We start from the raw sequence: 20,562 nt of genomic DNA, 5'->3' as shown, positions 1-20,562 counted from the left end.
TGAAGTTCTCATCTCATCAATGCTCGAAACATTCCAAATGAGAAAGGAAAATGTCTCTGTGACCTGTAAAATATTACTAGGAGAATGTCTCTGAAAAAAGTAGCCAGCCTCCATGACTGACAATTCATATGAGTCATTAAGTCATGTTTGTAACTTTTATTTCCAACAAAACAAAAGCCAATACTTCTTAATACACCCTGTTATTTGGCTTCAGATTTTATATTCTCCAAGAGGAGTGAAGTTTCACTTGACTGGCTTTGTATGCTTAGACTATTTTGTGGGTTCAGTAGGTGTTTTCCATGAAGTATCACATTTAAAAATAAAAAGGCAGGGGGACGCATCCTCTAGACCAGGAGTTCTCATCTTATAGGCTGTGGACTAGTGGTGGCCTGGAGAGCACTTGCTGGTGGTACACAGAGAGCTGGCTCCAGGGCTTAATTTATAATGAAAGAAGTGCTGGGGCTCAAGCAAATATTTTACTTTCATAACTGATGCCGCAAGCCCAGAGGTGCTGGGGCTATGAACTGCCAAGCTTAGAGGTGCTGGGCTCAACGCTGTCAAGCCCCGGCACAAATTAAGCATTGGTTGGCTGATCATAGAATGTTGTTTCTCCTCTCTGTTTCCAGCTTCTAAATTTTAGGAAAAGAAACTAGGAAAATACTTAATGTACTATTGATATTACTTCTCCATGTATGCAATTGCTGTAGCTGACACAAAGCTGACATGAGATCATGAACAGGAAGGGAGGTGGTTCACCCAGCCATCTCTCTATTAAGAGGGGATCCAGCCTATGAACACATTTAAAAAAAACACTGCTCTAAACTATTTGCTGTCATCTAAGTCAGCCTTCACTGGGGAATCTCCAATGGATGCTAATGTGAGAATTAAAATATAATTATTTTTAACAAGCTGGTTTTAATCAGCTGGATTAATTACCTGTGATAAAGTCAATTCATTTTCCCAGCTTTGCTCCCACTTCATTTGCGTTCATGAAACATTATGCAGAGTTATAGTTTGCTGGCAACTATAAAGAAATTTATATATGTTAATAAAGACATGTGCCTAATACCTACACTTACAGTAACTTCTTTAAAATGATAGTATCTATATAAACTCTTGCAGCTGCCTCTCCCACATACCCCATCTCATGTTTAGTTCTGTAAATTGCTTGAACTGTATTGATAGGGGACTGGTTGGAATTACACCATTTCTAAAACAGTCTCTCTCTCTTGGTGATCTTTTTCCTCTCCACTTTGGATGTCCCCTTTTTCTCCCTCTGTCTTGCTTTTCACATCTTCATCATTCTGTTGCTTATCTCTTTTCTCTCTCTCTTGTTTTGATGCTTTCTTGTTTAATTTTTGTTCCTGAAAGAGAAGTGAAAAATTACAAAAATATCGAAAATAAAGAACATTTCAATATCTTGAGTTTTGCGGTTATTCTAAAAGTGATCCCTCAGCCATGCACTGCTCACAGGAAAGTGTGTGTGATAGAGCATTGGGTGGGGTGAGGGCTGAAATATTTCTCTGGACCAAGGGAAGGGAACTTATCCTTTTGCTCTTTAGAATTGTTTTGGCTGTCAGGAATGGAGCAAGTTCCATTAAGGTACGCCAATGGCTAGGTTGATTTGAGAGAGCTCAGCAATGAGGGAATTTGCTGGAATCAGTAAAGATGACCCTGATATAGAAGGGGAGGAAAATTCTGTCTCCTCTTGGTGGCATTGGTATGCTCCACCAGAAAGAGGTGAGCAGTCAAAGAGGGGGAAGGAGAGAGGAAAGGCTGACCAAAACAAGTGTAACTTGTGATAAAGAAGGAGCTTTACTTTGAAAAATCAGGTTATAGGTATTTCAAATTGGATACCCAAAATTAGGGGATACTTTATATCTTAATTTCTGTACCTTCATTCCTCCTCTGTAAATTGGGGATAATAATACTCAGTTACTTAATGAGAATGTTAGTGAGATAAATTAACATTTGTGAAACACTCAATGTCACTACTGTAGTGATGAGTGCCATAGAAAATCCCAAGTGAAAATTAATAACACTGGCTTTAAATCAGGGTTTGAATAGAGTGCAGTTAATAAGGCTTGGGGCCACACGTTGAACAATGAAGATAAAACTCAGTACAGATTTGTTGCTCATTTAGTAAGCACCATCCATTCTGTGCACTGAATGAGGGAGTGGTCCTGTGGGGGAAAAAAGTTTGATCATATAATTAAGACTACCATAAAACATGCACAAAAGGGGTGAATTAAGGTTGTAGAGGCAACCTTAATTCTGGCATTTCCTAACTTTTGAGTGTTTGACTACGTTAGCAACCTTAATAATGTGGTTTTAACATAGTATTTTGTGTGTAATATATATTTACAGTAGTTCAGGTTGCTTACCTCTTTCCTTTGCAAGCCCTTCTTTTAATTGATTATTACTCTGACAGACTTAAAAAATTCTTGGGCTGAAACTTTTCATGCTTGCTTTCTGCCTCAGGCTGAATATTTCTTGAAAGTTTCAGCAAAAATGGTACAGCTGTTTACAAGAATAGGGCTTGGAGAAAAAGATCCCCCCCCTCCTCCTCCCCCCTCCCCCCGACAACCAATTTTTCCTTTTTCTAACCAATTTTTCCTCCTCTTTCTTTTAAGAGTTCTAGTATTCCATAGGTGTGCAGCAGAGACTTGAAACTTGGCAGAAGGATGGTCCTGGGGCCAGAAATATGCCTTTTGCTGTTCCAGGAAAATCCACCCAGATTTGGCTGAGTTGTTAACCCCTAAAAATCTCCTTTTATACATGCTCAGTAGCTATAAGCCAAGCCTCAATGATGTTGAATGCAGAGACCTAACTGTCTAATACCTCTTGCTGCTGATTTACAGCTGTGCATTTTATCAAAGAAAATAAGATGCTGGCTACTTTAAACAGCAGATATTCTGTGGAAGCCAACCATGATATATTTCTGTAACCTCAAAATCTTTCAATATTTAGTCCTTTTAAAAATTTTATTGTAGCATTTGGGTATCTCTGTAGTGGTACTATTAAATTGGTGCCTTTTTCCACCTCAGAGGGTGTTGCATTTCAGTGGTGGACAAAGTAATTCCTAAATGCTGTAATTTCTACAGTCACTTAATGAAGTTTGAAGAGTCCTTGGGATCCATTTTGATGAATAGTGCTGCATAAATGTAAGATCACTTATTCTGTAGCTGCCTGCCAGTTGTAATGATGTGCTCTCTAGAATAAATATGCAGCAAAACACAAAATGGACAAGTCAAATCTGTAATAGTTAAGAAACCACCCCCCCCCCCAGAAATCCAGGTTACCTTTCGATTCTGCAATTTACACCACCCACGAGGATATCTTGCAATGCTGTCCATGTATTTTTCCGCCCTTTGCCAGTCTTCATGCCACCTCTGAACTTGATACTGAGGCTCACACTTTGTAATCCTATCCAGAATGGCCTGGTTCTCTTGGCTCACTCTCAGTAGTTCCTTCTCTCGCTTTTCCCTGTTTAAACTAGAGAGGGAAACACATACAAAGGAAAATCAAGCTTCTGCCCAGTTACGAATGTGCTTGAAGAATTTGTGGGTCAAAGCTGGAACCTGAGAGAGAAATTCTCTGAAGCTATTATACTTCTCCTAAGAGGAGTTTCTTCTCCTTATTAATAAGCCTTCGCAACTCAGCCCTTTGACCTTCTGAAGGAAATACGTTTTGTTTGAAGAAGTTTTACACTCTGCCTCTCAGATTAGACCTTCAAAATTGAGATTCTGTCTGTTCTCTGTAGATACTAAAGATTCCTTGGCACTTTTTGTAAGATCCCAGCCCTAATCTTGTCCTAAAACCAATTCTCCAGCCCTGAATTATTTTTGTTGCTATGTTGAGGGAGATGGCATGCCTGGCTGCTGAGGTGTTAATAAACAATCATTTTAGGCATCTGGCGTTAGTGCTCTGTTTTCCAATTGTTGAAGGAAAATGTCTCGCCCAAATTTCAGATATTAACCAGATCAACTGGTTTTGAGAGAAGGTGCAGAGAAGTGTCTGGTCAAAAGTTCTTCACAAATATTTCATGACTGGTTAGTGCCAGAGTTAAATGACATTCGGTTCTGTTCAATATCTTTATCAATGATTGAGATAGTGGCATAGAGAGTGCACTTGTAAAGTTTGTGGACAATACCAAGCTGGGAGAGGTTGCAAATGCTTTGGAGAATAACATTAAAATTCAAAATGATCTGGACTAACTGGAGAAATGGTCTGACGTTAATAGGATGAAATTTAATAAGGACAAATGCAAAGTATTACATTTAGGAAGGAACAATCAGTTGCACACATACAGAATGGTAAATCACTGCCTAGGAAGGAGTAGTGCGGAAAGGGATCTGGAGGTCATAGTGGACTCCAAGCTAAATATGAGTCAACAGCGTAACACTGTCGCAAAAAAAGCGAACCTCATTCAGGGATGTATTAGCAGGAGTGTTGTAAGCAAGACATGAGAAGTAATTCTTCCACTGTACTCCGCTCTGATTAGGCCTCAACTGGAGTACTGTGTCCGGTTCTGGGCTCCACATTTCAGGAAGGATGTGGACAAAATGGAGAGAGTCCGGAGAAGAGCAACAAAAATGATTAAAGGTCTAGAAAACATGACCTGTGAGGGAAGATTGAAAAAATTGGGTTTGTTTAGTCTGGAAAAGAGAAGACTGAGAGGGGACATAACAATTTTCTAATATATAAAAGGTTGTTACAAGGAGGAGGAAGAAAAATTGCTTTTCTTAACCTCTGAGGATAGGACAAGAAGAAATGGTCTTAAATTGCACCAAGGGAGGTTTAGGTTGGACATTAGGAAAAACTTCCTAACTGTCAGGGTTGTTAAGAACTGGAATAAATTGTCTAGGGAGGTTCTGGAATCTCCATCATTGGAGATCTTTAAGAGCAGGTTAGACAAACCAGTCAGGAATGGTCTAGATCAGTGGTTCTCAAAGCCGGTCCGCCGCTTGTTCAGGGAAAGCCCCTGCAGGCCGGGCTGGTTTGTTTACCTGCAGCGTCTGCAGGTTTGGCCGATCGCGGCTCCCACTGGCCGTGGTTCGCTGCTCCAGGCCAGTGCGGGAAGCGGTGTGGGCCAAGGGACGTGCTGGCCGCCCTTCCCGCAGCCCACATTGGCCTGGAGTGGCGAACCGCAGCCAGTGGGAGCCGCGATCGGCCGAACCTCCGGACGCGGCAGGTAAACAAACCAGTCTGGCACTCCAGGGGCTTTCCCTGAACAAGAGGCGGACTGGCTTTGAGAACCACTGGTCTAGATAATTAGTCCTGCCACGAGTGCAGGGGACTGGACTAGATGACCTCTCAAAGTCCCTTCCAGTTCTATGATTCTATGATGTCAAGGGAGCTACAATGATATGTACGCTACACAGCAGCAAAGGTTAATCTTCAGTAAATGCTTATGCGTGTGTGTGTGTGTGTGTGTGTGTGTGTGTGTAATATAATATAATGCTCATGAGGATATGTACATCCATTAGCTCAGTTTCAATGGTGTTTCAAATTATTCCTCATATATTTTTAATATCTAATGGGACCATGCTGAAGTTGGAAATTCCCTGTTACACAGCAATTGCTGTTCTGGACTCCACCTGGATTACCTGAACTACTGAACTGCACCCTTCTGTCTAGAGACATGTTGGGGCCTGATGAGCTATCATTCCCTCATCAACCAGTCTGTCTGTAAATGAATCATGAAGGTTAACAAATGACACTTGACTTGCACCAAACATTCCCATGGCAGATTCTGGTGTCCTCGCTTCACTTCTTAATTCTCTTCTTACTAGTGATCATGCATTGTTCTGCTGTACTCTGAGTATGACATTCTCTTGGAGTTAAAATGGTACAAACAGCTACTCTCCTGTGAGAATTGTCTGAGAGTGCTTACTCTTTCTCCCTTGAGCAATGACTAAAGTCCTGATTTACTTACTCAATATGGTTACTGTACACTGTTCACTTTGTTGTTCTTATTTCATTTCCATGCTTTGGACCTACGTCTTTCCAGTGATGTCTGTGGGAATGACTGGCAAAGCAAGTGGCAGTAACTCAGTCAGCAACAACAGATTAGTTGGGACATGATAATATGTTTGTTTCATTTATTTCCTCTAAACTAGGTCAACAATCACTGTCTCTATCCCTCAGTTATTAAACTGAAGAAATTAATCCAGAAGCTGGTATCTGTTTTTCTACAGAGACTAGAAGGATGAACCTCGAAGGAGTTGGAATCCCCATAACAGGGCAGAACAATGAATATCTAAAATATTAGCACTCCTGAGGCCTCCTTTAAATACATGTCCTTACTGAGCAGATTATCCATTGCTATGTTTATCACTGTCACAGTAACTTGATAACCCTATACAAGTTCTACTGCTGATGTTACCTTTTGGCCTGACAGTAATTTTTGTTATCAATTCGCCCTTTCGTCCTCATGATGCAAGATATCTTCTCCAGCAGCAAATGATTGTCTCTTTCGATGACTGAAAGCTGTTCCTTCTCAAGCTTCATGCACAAAAGAGGCAGAGAAATATCTGTTATGGTCCAATCAAAACAGCGGCAGAGTGCTGTGGATACTTAACAAGAGGCTCCAACTTTGGTTCCACACGCAGACTGAGACAAAAACTGGTAGGGTAAAAATTCACCCCCAGTGCAGAGGTCCTGCAGAAGAACCTCTTCACCACATAAGATCCACATAAGTTAGGGTTTAAGTAGCAAACAGTGCTTTTGGGGGACCCTCAGTAGTAAGCACCACTTTCCCCTGACTTCAGTGGGCTTTGGATCAGGTCCAGGAACAGGCCATCCCTGTCCCTGGTGGGGTTACAATCTGATTTAAGGTGGGAAGCAACAAGTGGGTTTAATAGGCAAATGGAAGGAGCTGCAGAAGGAGGATGAGAGTAACGGTGATAGAAACATGTAGCTTCATAGACTAGTTATGTGCACATTTAGCTAGTTTTAAGTCATTTTTTAAAATTAGTTTTAAGATCTAAACATGGAGTATATTAATGATATCAGTAAACCCAGTACAACATAGAGATTCATTTGTGTAATGTGAAAAGATACCATGGTGATGGGAGCAATGTAAGAACCTAAATAGAAGAACGAGATGGGATGGGAAGACCTTGTAGTGAGCCTGGAGCTAGCCAGACCTGTGAGAAATGTTTGTGAACAGCTGCCCTTTGGTGAAATCTAATCCATTCCAAAAGCCCCTCCCCTTCCTGCTCCCCCTAAGAAGTGCTCTTCAGAAGTATGTTTCTGTGCCCCAAGGATGCCATGTCTAGCAGGGGTGGTTTGAAAGGAACCAGAGAAGCAGGGACTCTATAATAGGCAGAGTAATAATTCCACCATTACCTTCAGAACTAAAACTTAAAACAACTTGCTTCCAAGTGCCTCTCCTCCCCGAGTGTCATTGAAAAACATATTTTGTGCCTACTGATTCGCCCCCTTCCCCTGCCTCTTTTGCTGTTTGTTTCTAGCACTCTTAAGGCTTGCATGGCCTAAATAAGATAAATATGAAATATTGGCACATGCTGCTTTGATAACCCTCAATAGCTAATGTTACTGTAGTGAACTACTGGCGGGGCTCTTAATTCATCTTTTTTGTTTGCTTGGCTTTATAACCAAAACAGGTCAGATGTAGCTCAAATTGTATTATGTATGTACCTAAAAATGGTGCTGTTAAGTAATCCCATCAGGCTCTTAAAAACCCAGAGGATAGTGACTACAAAGGAGAAAAGAATGTGGTTACAGGAAGATAAACTTACTGGCAAGATTAGAGAGAGTCTCTCTGTATTTACATAGCACCTCTAAAAGAATCATGTTACAGCTGGATGGGGGACTTAATGCCACCCAAAAGTGTCAGGGTTCCAGTAGCATAACGGGACATACCCAAGATTGGCAGCTTCAGATTTGACTTTCTTTTTAAATATGCATCGGCAAACTCCATACATATATATGATTTTTCCCAAAGGAAATTCTTCATTGCTCTTTTACAGTAAAGAAAGGGGGTGGGGGGGAAGTGGCAACAACCAGCACAGATGCCAAATCTTACAATAGTATATAAATGTGTATTCTTAGGGGAGAAATTAATTGTTTTGATAGCAAAATAGTTTCAAGCTCTCTGGGGGTTGCTATAAAGTAGGATGAGATGATAAACATTTTAAAGAGGCCAAATCCTGAAGTCCTTATTCAGGCAACACTCCCTTTGCCTGAGGGAGACTGTATATAGGTTTTTTTTAAAGTGGACAGAGACCATTATTCTAGGAGAATAGAGTTCATTTTTCCATTGTCATTTTCTTTTTATAAACAAACACTTGCCATTTTAATCATAGAGGGATAAAGATTTTGAATGAAAATTACCAATAAAAACTATCCCTTGTTACATTTCTCATGTTTTTTGTATGCCAACATGTCATAAGATTGCCCTGTGATAACATTCTGGTTATTATTGTTTCAGTTACTGTAGATTTTTTTTTTCTTTTTGATGGGCAGGAACAGATTTTAGGCAGGATCTGGACCTGGCAATTAGAGGGAATTTGATGCATCAAGTTAGTTTATTTGATGTGGGACTGGGAGGGCAATATCCACTGGCCCAGTTAGGCAAAGCATGGTCTGGAAGTGAAACTAAAACTTTGACCATTTAATCTTCTTATACCCCTGTTGATCTGCCTGTCTTACTTTGTTGGGGGTGAAGTGCGGGGAACACTATGGTGGGCACTGGCATATGCATTCCTATTCAATGCTAACCTACTTAAGTGACATAACCAAAAAGATACCTTTAGCTTCTTTAACTTCAAGTGAAGATGGCCATATGTTAAAGGAGTAGTGGTGTCCACTACAGGTTTGGCTGTCTGGATCTGCAGCAGAACAAAAATAATCATTATCCAATTTTCTTGAAAATCAAATCCTCAAACTGTTATGGGAAATGTTTAAATTGTTTGTCCACTGTATTGTTAGCAGTAATATCATAGCTGACATATTCATAATGTCAGCAATGCCAAACCTCCCCAGGGAGGTAGTGGGAAATGAAGATACAAGGGACAATTGTTTTCCATCACCAATAAAACTCAAACCTTTCCTCCCAGAAAAAAGAAAAAATACATACTGGTGCCAGGACTGCTTATGCCTCCTTTACCTAGGAGTTCTGAGGTCTAGTCTGGCCCCAGGCACAGGCTTCCTAACATGTGTCCCTGGAGCAATAGATGCTTTGGACTGTTGCAGGGATGCAGAATCGCTGGAATGTAAGAATGACTTAGCTACTCCCTCCCCTCACCCCAGTGTACCCTGGAAATGTCCCTGACTTAGGGCCTCCTGAGGAGGTATGGATCTGGGTGTGGGGAGCCATGCAACTCCTGCAGAGGGCTTCTTGTGTTCAGGGAATTTCCATGACCTCACTGTTATAGCAATGCTTTAATATGTATCCTCCAATGCAAAACTACTGATATAATCACCGAATAGAGTTTGTCAGCGGCACAGTTAAAATCTCCTTCCCCCAACACATCACATGAATATTCAGGTCAGGTCTGACAGGAAGATCACTGCAAATGGTAGGTCATATGAATAGTCTTGGGTCAAGGAGTCTCTGGAGGTGAAAACTGAGGAGGAGGGGAAGAAAGAGAAAGTGGAAGAGACCACTCTGTGAGACTCGGAGGAACCCTGTGGAGGTGAGAATACATTAATGGGATGCATGATTTTGTTGCTTTAGTTAATAGTATGGGATAAACACTGCTCAGCTCATTAATACGTTATATATAAATATAACAATAGAGTATGTGTGTATATAATATGAATAATTATTTGAACTATGCCCTCTTTGATTGACTCTGCCTTTCAAGAGTTGCTTACCCATGTGATGTGTAAATAAGTGTAGAACATTTACACACTAAGCAAAAGGGGTTTTCAAGTAAGTGCAATTTACATGGTAACAGCACAGAAAAGTACATTCCATAAAGCATTGCCTGGAGTCCACATGTAGCCTTCCAAAGCTCCAAATGTAGCATGGCACAGCACAGAGCTTCATGAGTCAGGGACAAAAGCCTGACTCCCTGATGACTTCAGAATTGATGAAAACTTCGATAAACTATCAGGTCAATCTCAAGACTATATAAAAAGGCAATAGTCATTCATTAGATTCATTGCAGTGATGTTTGGAGCTGCAATACTTGAGCTGAAATTACACAATATCTATTTACTCAAGCTGCCTAAGTGCTGGTAATATGTTCGGCTTCCTTTTGTTGCAGATTCTAATAGAAGGCCCGATCCTGCAAGATGCTGGGTGCCCTCAACTGTCATTGATTTCCATGGGAGTGGAGAGTGCTTAGCATAACAGGATTGGATCTCAATTAAAAGGCAGTTTATTATTGGATAGCAGGGCTAAATTTTTTTGTCAAAACAATTTTCTATCAAAAATGCCATGTCAACTAAACCATTTTTTGTGTGTGAAATATCATTTTAATATCATCCTGTTTTGATGGGTTTTGGAATAGAAAGTTTTGATTTTTCATTTTGAAATGACTTTTTGTTTCAACATTTATATTTTATTTTACATAAAAAAAATAAATTGAAAAATGGTCAAAATGGAAACAAAACATTTTCAGTTTATCAAAATAAAATGTTTTGATTGATCCAAAATGACCATTTTTAAATTTTCACTTAGCAAAAAATTTAGAAATTTTGGCTTTCATTCATGATTTGGGCCTTTTTTTTAACATCCCAAAGTTTTTCACGGGACAGAAAATCCATTTCCCGACTAGCTCTAGTTTTAAGGTTTGAATTCCTTGGGATGAATATGAAGTGTCCTACTTTCTAAGGGGTAGCTGTATGTCCACAATGGATGTACACTATGTCAGCCCTCCAGCATCAGACCACTTGTAAATAGCCCCAGTCATATACAATGGCATGGCATGTCGGAGGTTAATTTAAAAAAAAAAAAAACTTTTTAAAAAACTTTTGATCTTGCCATTTTGGTTAGAGACAAAATGCTTGATTTTATATTTCATTTTTAAATTCTCCCCAGCCATTAGTCAAACCAGTGGAACAGAACATGGAAAGAAGGGTGTATTTTATATGGTAACAGCATATGAAACTGACCATATCTGAAAATAGGGTGACTAGACAGCAAATGTGAAAAATCGGGACATGGGGTGGGGGGTAATAGGAGCCTCTATAAGAAAAAGACCCCAAAATTGGGACTGTCCCTATAAAATCGGGACATCTGGTCACCCTATCTGTACATAATGAAGAAATATTTCCTTACAGTAAGGTCAATGACACTGTGATATCTTCTTAAGGAAGCAATGCAGTTTAATCCTTCTCACAGGAGTTATTCAGACTTGTGTTATACCAATAAAATAAAAACCAGCAGGATCTTATTAAAGGGAAAAAGGCAAAATACCACATTTATTGTGAATACAGAACTAATCATAGTAAGCAGTTAGTTATAGCTATAACATTCCATTCAATCTCATATTTATTCACACACACACACAGGTTCTGCAAGGTTGTTATCATAGTTACCAGCCTTAGAGTTGCTCATGCCAAGCCACTGGCCAGGTGGCCTGGACATGAGGAGGGAGCAGGGCCTTGTCTGATGCTCCTGGAAGTTGGTTTGCAGAATCAGACCCCAAAGTTCTCACTTTCTAGAGTCTATTTTTATAGGAATTTCTTCCTATGCCAGTCTATGGGAATTGCTTCATCATGCTGTTGCGGAATCAGTCAGCAGATAGCACATTCCTGATGGCTCCGTGCTGCTAGATGTTATCTTGTTCTTTGGTTCTCCCATTCTTGAGGCTGTTGGGTGGATTCCAGTCTGCCCTCCGGGGGTCCTCTGGTTATTTCCACTTGACGCCTTCTTCAGCCAATGGACACTGGATTCTTAGGCTGGCACCTCCCTGATCATTCAGTTATTATCCACACCAAGCATCCATCCACATACATCCTCTATCTCTATTTTAATTACAATTGTTAATACAACAAAAGGGCGGGGAGTCTCTGGGTGCTGTTTCTGTTGTTACAGAGTATTGCTTTGAGTCTCTCTCTCTGTGAATTGCTTTGAGAACAGACTGTCTTAGAATGTACTAACGCAATTAGCAGCTTGCAAGTTTCACACATAGAGGGAGAGAAACAGTACCAAAAACCAAGAGACCTCTTAATTAGTAATACCCTGGAATTTAAACTATGGGGAATCAAACTCATTTGTGATTTTAATACAGAACTTCTTTAATATGATCTAACACTTGGACTATACAAAGCACTGAGGAAAGGCCTGAAGGGAACAATCCCACATTGCCACTGAGAGGGACTGCATGATTGACCAGATCTTTTCTGTCTTTAAATTCGTGGACATCATTATCATACTTTAAACTGGTGGCAACCCATTAGCAACCTGCATACAATGCACGCTATTATTAAAAAAACTTCTTTTTATATGGTAGGTCAACCCTGATCTCTAAGGAATACTTTCAGACTAATGTTAAAGAATACATAAGCATTTGCACTAACAAATTTGACTTGCCTATTTACTCACTGAAATAAATTTACTCACTGTACTACAGAGTTGTACCTACCCTTTTCTTGTGCTCTTCATAGTTTGCTTTGTCCCATTTTTGCTGAAGATATTTGTTGCCACAAGGTAAACTTGGCTGGTAGGCTCTATGCATCTTAAATAACATAAAGCGTCTCTATAACTGATGCTGTTCTAAAGAATGAGTGATTCACTCTGAGCCTTCTTAAGCAAAGCCCTGGAGACTGGGTATGTTTGTTGCAGGTCATGTGGTGGTTGTCATGGTATCACTGCTAAGAAAAAATTGAATAGTCAGTGGTAGCATTTTAAACCATATGTTTTTAGAGCATAGTAAATAAGAGCTGAACATCTTAGCAAAAGATTCCAAAGGGTATTATCTCAATATATTAAACAGCTTAGCAATTATACTTCACTGGTCATGCTTAGCTCTGCAGTGATTAAGGAAAGACAGTGTCTCAGTATGCTATTATTAATACTTTATGTAGCACCACAGATGTAGAAGAGTCTGTATAACAGTTAACATTTGTCAAGCTTACAGTTTAAAGGTATGCATCACCACAATACAAAGTAAACCCATAGTGTGGGATGCAGTCTTTAGAAATGCATTAGCGTGTTAAAATATTTCTTCGCTGCTAAGTATCTACCTTTTTTTTTAAAGCCACATTAAATATACATTAATACCAACACGCTTTGATTTGATAATAGCCCAGTAATCTTGGTTTGTCGTAATACCATCTGATCACTGGTGAACTAGAGGAAGCTTGCAGGAGTTTGCACAAACCAGTTGTTAACAGATCTGTGTCTTGTTTAACTTGACCATTTACCATCTAACTTGGCTTTTATATTTCAATTAATTTTATTTTAGATCAGAAGGGGTTTTTTTCTCCTTTAGAAAAAGCTGTATGAAATGATGCCCCAACAAACAAAAACAGTAGCTGTCAGGGTTCCTTCCCCACTCTGAACTCTAGGGTACAGATGTGGGGACCCGCATGAAAGACCCCCTAAGCTTATTCTTACCAGCTTAGGTTAAAAACTTCCCCAAGGTACAAACTTTGCCTTGTCCTTGAACCGTATGCTGCCACCACCAAGCGTTTTAAACAAAGAACAGGGAAAGAGACCACTTGGAGAAGTCTTCCCCCCAAAATATCCCCCCAAGCCCTACACCCCTGCTTTCCTAGGGAGGCTTGAGAATAATATCCTAACCAATTGGTTACAAAATCCTCAAAGACCCAAACCCCTGGATCTTGGAAAAATGGAAAAATCAGTCAGGTTCTTAAAAGAAGGATTTTTTCTTTCTTTCTTTTTTTTTTTTTTTTAAAGAAAGGTAAAAATCATCTCTGTAAAATCAGGATGGAAAATACTTCACAGGGTAGTCAGATTCAAAACACAAAGAATCCCCCTCTGGGCAAAACCTTAGTTACAGAAAACAGGAATAAACCTCCCTCTTAACACAGGGAAAATTCACATAAAACAAAAAATAAACTAATCCGCCTTGCCTGGCTTACCTATACTGGTTGCAATATTGGAGACTTGGATTAGGATGGGTTGGAGAAGATGGATTTCTATCTGGCCTCTCTCAGTCCCAAGAGAGAACAACCACGTAAATGAAGAGCACAACAAAAGCCTTTCCGCCCCACCCCCAAGATTTGAAAGTATCTTGTCCCTTTATTGGTCCTTTGGGTCAGGTGCCAGCCAGGTTAACTGAGCTTCTTAACCCTTTACAGGTAACAGGATGTTGCCCCTGGCCAGGAGGGATTTTATAGCACTGTATACAGAAAGGTAGTTACCCTTCCCTTGATATTTATAACACCCCCCCCTGCAAATCACAGATAGGGTGAAACACTGGCTGTGATTTCTTCCTGGAGCTCTAGGAGAAAACAGAGTTAATAAGACACATGCATCTCTAAATATACTACTAACTGTATAAAGACTAACAATATTTCCCACATCTTAAGGACGATTTGGACCCGTTGATTCTGGGAAACTTTCAAGGGAGAGTGCATCAGCCACTTTGTTAGAAGCTTCTGAAATGTGTTGTATGTCAAAATTAAAGTCTTGGAGAGCTAAACTCCACCGAATAAGTTTTTTGTTATTTACCGTGGCGGCATGAAGCCACTGTAGCGCAGCATGGTCGGTTTGCAGGTGGAAACGCTGTCCCCAAACATATGGGCGTAGCTTTTCCAGAGCGTAGACAATGGCGTAACATTCCTTTTTACTGATTGACCAGTGGCTTTCCCTCTCAGACAGCTTTTTGCTGAGAAACACAACAGGATGGAACTTTTGATTTGGTCCTTCCTGCATTAAGACTGCTCCCACACCACGCTCGGATGCATCTGTGGTTACTAGGAACGGTTTGTCAAAGTCTGGGGCCCTTAGCACAGGGTCAGACATGAGTGTCGCTTTAAGCTGGTTAAAGGCCTTCTGACACTCTTCAGTCCACTGAATGGCATTTGGCTGTTTCTTTTTGGTTAGGTCTGTCAGTGGGGCGGCGATTTGGCTGTATTGCAGTACAAATCGCCTGTAATATCCGGCCAAGCCTAAGAAGGATTGGACCTGTTTCTTTGACTTTGGGACAGGCCACTTTTGGATAGCATCCACTTTGGCCTGTAGGGGGTTGATAGTTCCTTGACTCACCTGGTGTCCAAGGTAGGTCACTCTGTTTAGGCCTATTTGACACTTTTTAGCCTTAACAGTTAGTCCTGCCTCCCTTATGCGCTCGAAGACTTTTTGTAGGTGTTCCAGGTGTTCTGCCCAGGAATTTGAAAATATGGCCACATCGTCAAGGTAGGCGACTGCATATTCTCCCAATCCCGCTAGGAGACCATCTACAAGTTTTTGGAAGGTGATGGGTGCATTCCGCAGCCCGAAAGGGAGCACATTAAATTCATACCGCCTGATGTGTGATGAAGGCTGACCTTTTCTTGGCGGATTCACCTAGCAGTACCTGCCAGTACTCCTTGGTTAAGTCCAAGGTAGAGATGAACTGGTCCGTCCCAGTTTCTCCAACAGATAATCTGTGCGTGGCATTAGATAGTTGTCTGGGCGAGTTACAGCATTTAGCTTACAATAGTCCACACAAAAACGTATCTCCGCATCTGGTTTGGGAACTAGAACCATTGGAGATGCCCATGCCTTGCGGGAGGGGAGGATTACACCCATCTGTAGCATATCCTGGATCTCCCGTTCTATAGCAGTTTTAGCTTGAGGAGACACTCGGTAAGGTTGGGCTCTAATTGGGTGAGCATTACTTGTGTGAATGGCGTGGTATGCCAGTTCAGTCAGTCCTGGTGTGGCTGAGAACGTCGGCGCGTAGCTAGTGCACAGCTCCTTGATCTGCTGTCGCTGCATATGTCAAAGGGTCATGGAGAGGTTCACCTCTTCCATGCCACCATCACTTTTCCCTTCATAGTAAACACCTTCAGGCTACTCAGCGTCATCTCTTCCCTGGGCTGTAAACTGACAAACCTTTAATTCTCTGGAATAAAAGGGCTTTAGACAATTAATATGATACACCTTAGGCTTTCAGTTTGAGGTGGGGAATGCTATGAGATAATTAACAGCTCCCAGGCACTCTTGGACCTTGAATGGCCCTTCCCATGACGCTTCTATTTTATGGGCCTGGAGCACCTTTAAGACCATGACCTGGTTCCCTACTTTGAAGGGCCGCTCTCTGGCATGTTTATCATACCAGGCTTTTTGCTCTTTTTGAGTATCTTTTAGGTTTTCTTTCGCAAGGGCTAAAGAGGTTCAGAGGGTGGTTTGTAGGTTGGTTACAAAGTCCAGAATGTTAGTTCCTGGAGAAGGTGTAAACCTCTCCCATTGCTGCTTCACCAACTGTAATGTCCCTGTCAAGGTTCCTTCCCCACTCTGAACTCTAGGGTACAGATGGAAAACCCCCTAAGCTTATTTTTACCAGCTTAGGTTAAAACTTCCCCAAGGTACAAACTATTTTACCTTTTGCCCCTGGATTTTATTGCTGCCACCACCAAGCGTTTAACAAATATATAACAGGGAAAGAGCCTGCTTGGAAACGTCTTTCCCCCCCAGAATCCTTCCAAACCCTGCAACCCCTTTCCTGGGAAAGGCTTGATAAAAATCCTCACCAATTTGCATAGGTGAACACAGACCCAAACCCTTAGATCTTAAGAACAAGAAAAAAGCAATCAGGTTCTTAAAAGAAGAATTTTAATTGAAGAAAAAGTGAAAGAATCACCTCTGTAAAATCGGTAAATACCTTACAGGGTAATCAGATTCAAAACATAGAGAATCCCTCTAGGCAAAACCTTAAGTTACGAAAAGACACAAAAACCGGAATATACGTTCCATTCAGCACAACTTATTTTATCAGCCATTTAAACAAAACAGAATCTAACGCATATCTAACTAGATTGCTTATTAGCCCTTTACAGGAGTTCTGACCTGCATTCCTGATCTGGTCCCGGCAAAAGCAACACACAGAGAGAACCTTTGTTTCTCCCCCACTCCAGCTTTGAAAGTATCTTGTCTCCTCATTGGTCATTTTGGTCAGGTGCCAGTGAGGTTATCCTAGCTTCTTAACCCTTTACAGGGGAAAGGGTTTTTCCTCTGGCCAGGAGGTATTTAAAGGTGTTTACTCTTCCCTTTATATTTATGACAGGCCCCTTAACCTCGTGGCCATATACAAGTTCAAATGGTGAAAACCCTAAACAGGGATGTGGTACAGCTCTGTAGGCAAAGAGCAACTGCTGCAACACTAGGTCCGAATCATTGGAGTGCTCATTTACGAACTTACGTATCATGGCCCCCGAAGTCCCATTAAATTTCTCCACCAGGCCATTTATTTGATGATGGTAAGGGGTGGCAACCAAGTGATTCACCCCCTGAGCTTCCCAAAGGCTTTCCATAGTTCCTGCCAGGAAATTAATTCCTGCATCTGTGAGGATGTCAGAGGGCCAACCTACCCTGGCAAAAATGTCTGCTAGTGCCTGGCACACACTTTCAGCCCTGGTGTTGCTTAGAGCTACTGCTTCTAGCCATTGGGTGGCAAAATCCATGAAAGTCAGTATGTACTGCTTTCCTCTGGGTGTCTTTTTTTTTTTTGGAAAAGGACCCAGAATGTCCATAGCTATTCATTGAAATGGAACTTCAATGATGGGGAGTGGGTAGAGAGGGGTTTTGACCTGGTCTTGGGGTTTTCCTACTCTTTGGCATACCTCACAAGATTGGACATAGGCAGAAACATCCTTGCCCATTTCCTCCCAGTGGAATGACCTCCCCAAACCGTCTTTGGTTCTATTCACCCCACCAGGGCCACTAGGATGATCGTGGGCTAAGCTCAAGAGCTTTTCCCGGTACTTAGTTGGAACTACCAACTGTCTCTGAGGATGCCAGTTTTCCTGGTCCCCCATAAAGTATTTCCTTGTATAAAAGTCCTCTTTCTACAACAAACCGGGATCGATTAGAAGAGTTGAGAGGTGGTGGGTTGCTCCGTGCCTCTGTCCAAGCTCTCTGGAGGCTTTCATCTACTTCCTGTTCGGCCTGGAACTGTTCCCTTGATGCTGGAGACATCAGTTCCTCACTGGATTGTGGACCTGGGCTTTGTCCCTCTGGAAGTGATGCAGGTGATGGGGGCTGTTTCTGTTGATGGTGAACAGCTCTCCGCTGGTGCACTATGGGGTATTTCAGGCTCTGGCTGAGCCTCTTGTGTAGGGTCATCTGCTGCTGCTGCCAGTGCAGGCTCAGTGGTGCCCTCTGGTGTTGGAGCTGTAGACGGAGTTGCAAGCCCTGGACTCAGTGCTGGCAATGGTTCTGGTGCTGGTTGCTTTGCCAGTTTTGGTTCGGGGACTGGCTTTGGCTGTGTCTCTGGGACTGGATCCACTATGGCGTTGCAGTCGTTGGCAGGGGATCTGGTTCCACCACCTCCATCTGGGTCTCTGGTAACAGAGACAGGGCCCTGGTGGAAGGCTCAGAAACAGGAATAGGTGTGGAAGTTTGTTTAGTCTGGTTGCGGGTGACCATTCCCACCCTCTTGGCCAGCTTTACCTGGTTGGCTAAGTCTTCCCCCAGCAGCATGGGAATGGGATAATCATCATAGACTGCAAAAGTCCACATTCCTGACCAGTCCTTGTACTGGACAGGCAACTTGGCTGTAGGTAAATCGAAAGAGTTGGACTTGAAGGGTTGAATCATCACTTGGGCCTCTGGGTTGATTAAGCTGGGGTCCACTAAGGACTGATGGATAGCTGACACCTGCGCTCCAGTGTCTTTCCACACTGTAACCTTCTTTCCTCCGACACTCTGTTCCCCTTCGCTCTAAGGGTATCTGGGAGGCATCTGGGCCTGAGGACCTTTGGTGTGACCCCAGTGCAATGCACTGTAATCTGTTGGGGTTCTTGGGGCAGTTGGCCTTCACATGCCCCAGTTCATTACATTTAAAACATCGCCCAGCTGACTTGTCCCTGGGGCAGGGTGGGTTGCTGGAGAATGGTGTGGTGGGATGATAAGGTGTCTGGGGTTTTCCTTGGGATGTAGGTGGGGCCTTGGGTTGCCCCCAGTGATAGGGTTTTGTTTTGGGTTTCCCCCTCTCATATACTCCCCCCCACTGCTACCATTTTTTTTTCTTTTCTGCCACCTCCACCCATTTGGCTCCAATCTGCCCCACCTCAATTACAGTTTTGGGCTTCCCATCTAGGATGTATCTTTCTATTTCCTCAGGAACGCCCTCTAAGAACTGCTCCATTTGCATTAGGAAGGGCAACTCTTCTGGAGATTTAACACTTGCGCCTGATATCCAGGCATCCCAATGTTTCACAATGTGGTAGGCATGTCGGGTAAATGACACGTCTGGTTTCCACCTTAGGGCTCTGAACCGCCGAGGGGAATGCTTGGGTGTTAGCCCCATTCTGACTCTCGCCTGGGTTTTAAAAAGTTCGTAACTGTTCATGTGTTCCTTGGGCATTTCAGCCACCACCTCTGCTAAGGGTCCACTGAGCTGCGGCCTCAGCTCTACCATGTACTGGTCTGTAGAGATGCTGTACCCAAGGCAGGCCCTTTCGAAGTTTTCTAAGAAGGCCTCGGTATCATCGCCTGCCTTGTAGGTGGGGAACTTTCTGGGATGGGAAGCGGTACCTGGAGAAGGATTGCTTGGGTTGGTTGGTATATTCTGCTGAGCCCTTGCCTTCTCCACCTCCAGTGCATGCTTCCTCTCTTTTTCTTTCTCCTCCACAGCTCTCTTGTGGGCAGCTTCTTCTGCCTCCACAGCTCTCTTGTGGGCAGCTTCCTCTGCCTCCACCCTGGCTTTTTCTGCCTCCATCTCCAAGCGCCTTAAGGCCATCTATCTATCATGCTCTTTTTGTTTCCCTTCAGCTTCGAATCTGGCCAGCTCTAGTTTATTAGCTGCTTCACTGTTAGTCATTTTCCTGCTTTCTTGTGCGTAACTCTAGCTATACCCGAGAGTTAGGAAAAAAAAAAAACTTGTGAATTTCCCTGCAGGAGATTAACTACCCTGCCTTTAGGTAGAGAAAACTCTAGCTCAAAAAAGAAAAATCCCTTTGTAAAAAAACTAACACCTCTGTCTCCAGGCAAATAGACAGACAGAAAACCCTCTAGCTGCTCTCAGCTTAAAAAACAAACCTCTTCAGGTCTGTGCTTTTGGTTCAAAATGATCTCTGGTTGAAAATGATCCCACCGCTTTGCCACCATGTCAGGGTTCCTTCCCCACTCTGAACTCTAGGGTACAGATGTGGGGACCCGCATGAAAGACCCCCTAAGCTTATTCTTACCAGCTTAGGTTAAAAACTTCCCCAAGATACAAACTTTGCCTTGTCCTTGAACAGTATGCTGCCACCACCAAGTGTTTTAAATGAAGAACAGGGAAAGAGACCACTTGGAGACGTCTTCCCCCCAAGCCCTACACCCCTGCTTTCCTGGGGAGGCTTGAAAATAATATCCTAACCAATTGGTTACAAAATCATCAAAGACCCAAACCCCCGAATCTTGGGAAAATGGAAAAATCAGTCAGGTTCTTAAAAGAAGGTTTGTTTTTTTTGTTTGTTTGTACC

At 42.2% G+C, this 20,562-nt stretch overlaps 2 protein-coding genes across 3 annotated transcripts in view; one reads left to right on the top strand and one right to left on the bottom strand.

Annotated features, from left to right (window-relative positions):
* Positions 1 to 20,562, top strand: part of RASA3 (RAS p21 protein activator 3) — a 255,686-nt gene that overhangs the window by 17,325 nt on the left and 217,799 nt on the right. The window lies entirely within an intron of this gene.
* Positions 213 to 12,757, bottom strand: CFAP97D2 (CFAP97 domain containing 2). Of its 2 annotated transcripts, XM_074944884.1 has the most exons (5): positions 12,567 to 12,756; positions 8,778 to 8,858; positions 6,389 to 6,507; positions 3,303 to 3,495; positions 216 to 1,364 (listed from the first exon to the last, which is right to left on the bottom strand). In XM_074944884.1, the coding sequence occupies exons 1-5, from the start codon at positions 12,669 to 12,671 to the stop codon at positions 1,200 to 1,202; spliced, it is 663 nt and encodes a 220-aa protein (XP_074800985.1). In that variant the 5' UTR covers positions 12,672 to 12,756; the 3' UTR covers positions 216 to 1,199. The 2 variants fall into 2 exon arrangements, with proteins under 2 accessions (XP_074800990.1, XP_074800985.1); XM_074944889.1 differs by lacking the exon at positions 8,778 to 8,858 and having other exon boundaries at positions 213 to 1,364; positions 12,567 to 12,757.

Source organism: Natator depressus, chromosome 1 (genome assembly GCF_965152275.1).
Source record: "Natator depressus isolate rNatDep1 chromosome 1, rNatDep2.hap1, whole genome shotgun sequence".
NCBI classification, from domain to species: Eukaryota; Metazoa; Chordata; order Testudines; family Cheloniidae; genus Natator; species Natator depressus.
The sequence above is the reverse complement of the archived record's forward strand: the minus strand, read 5'-3'. Positions and strand labels throughout refer to the sequence as shown.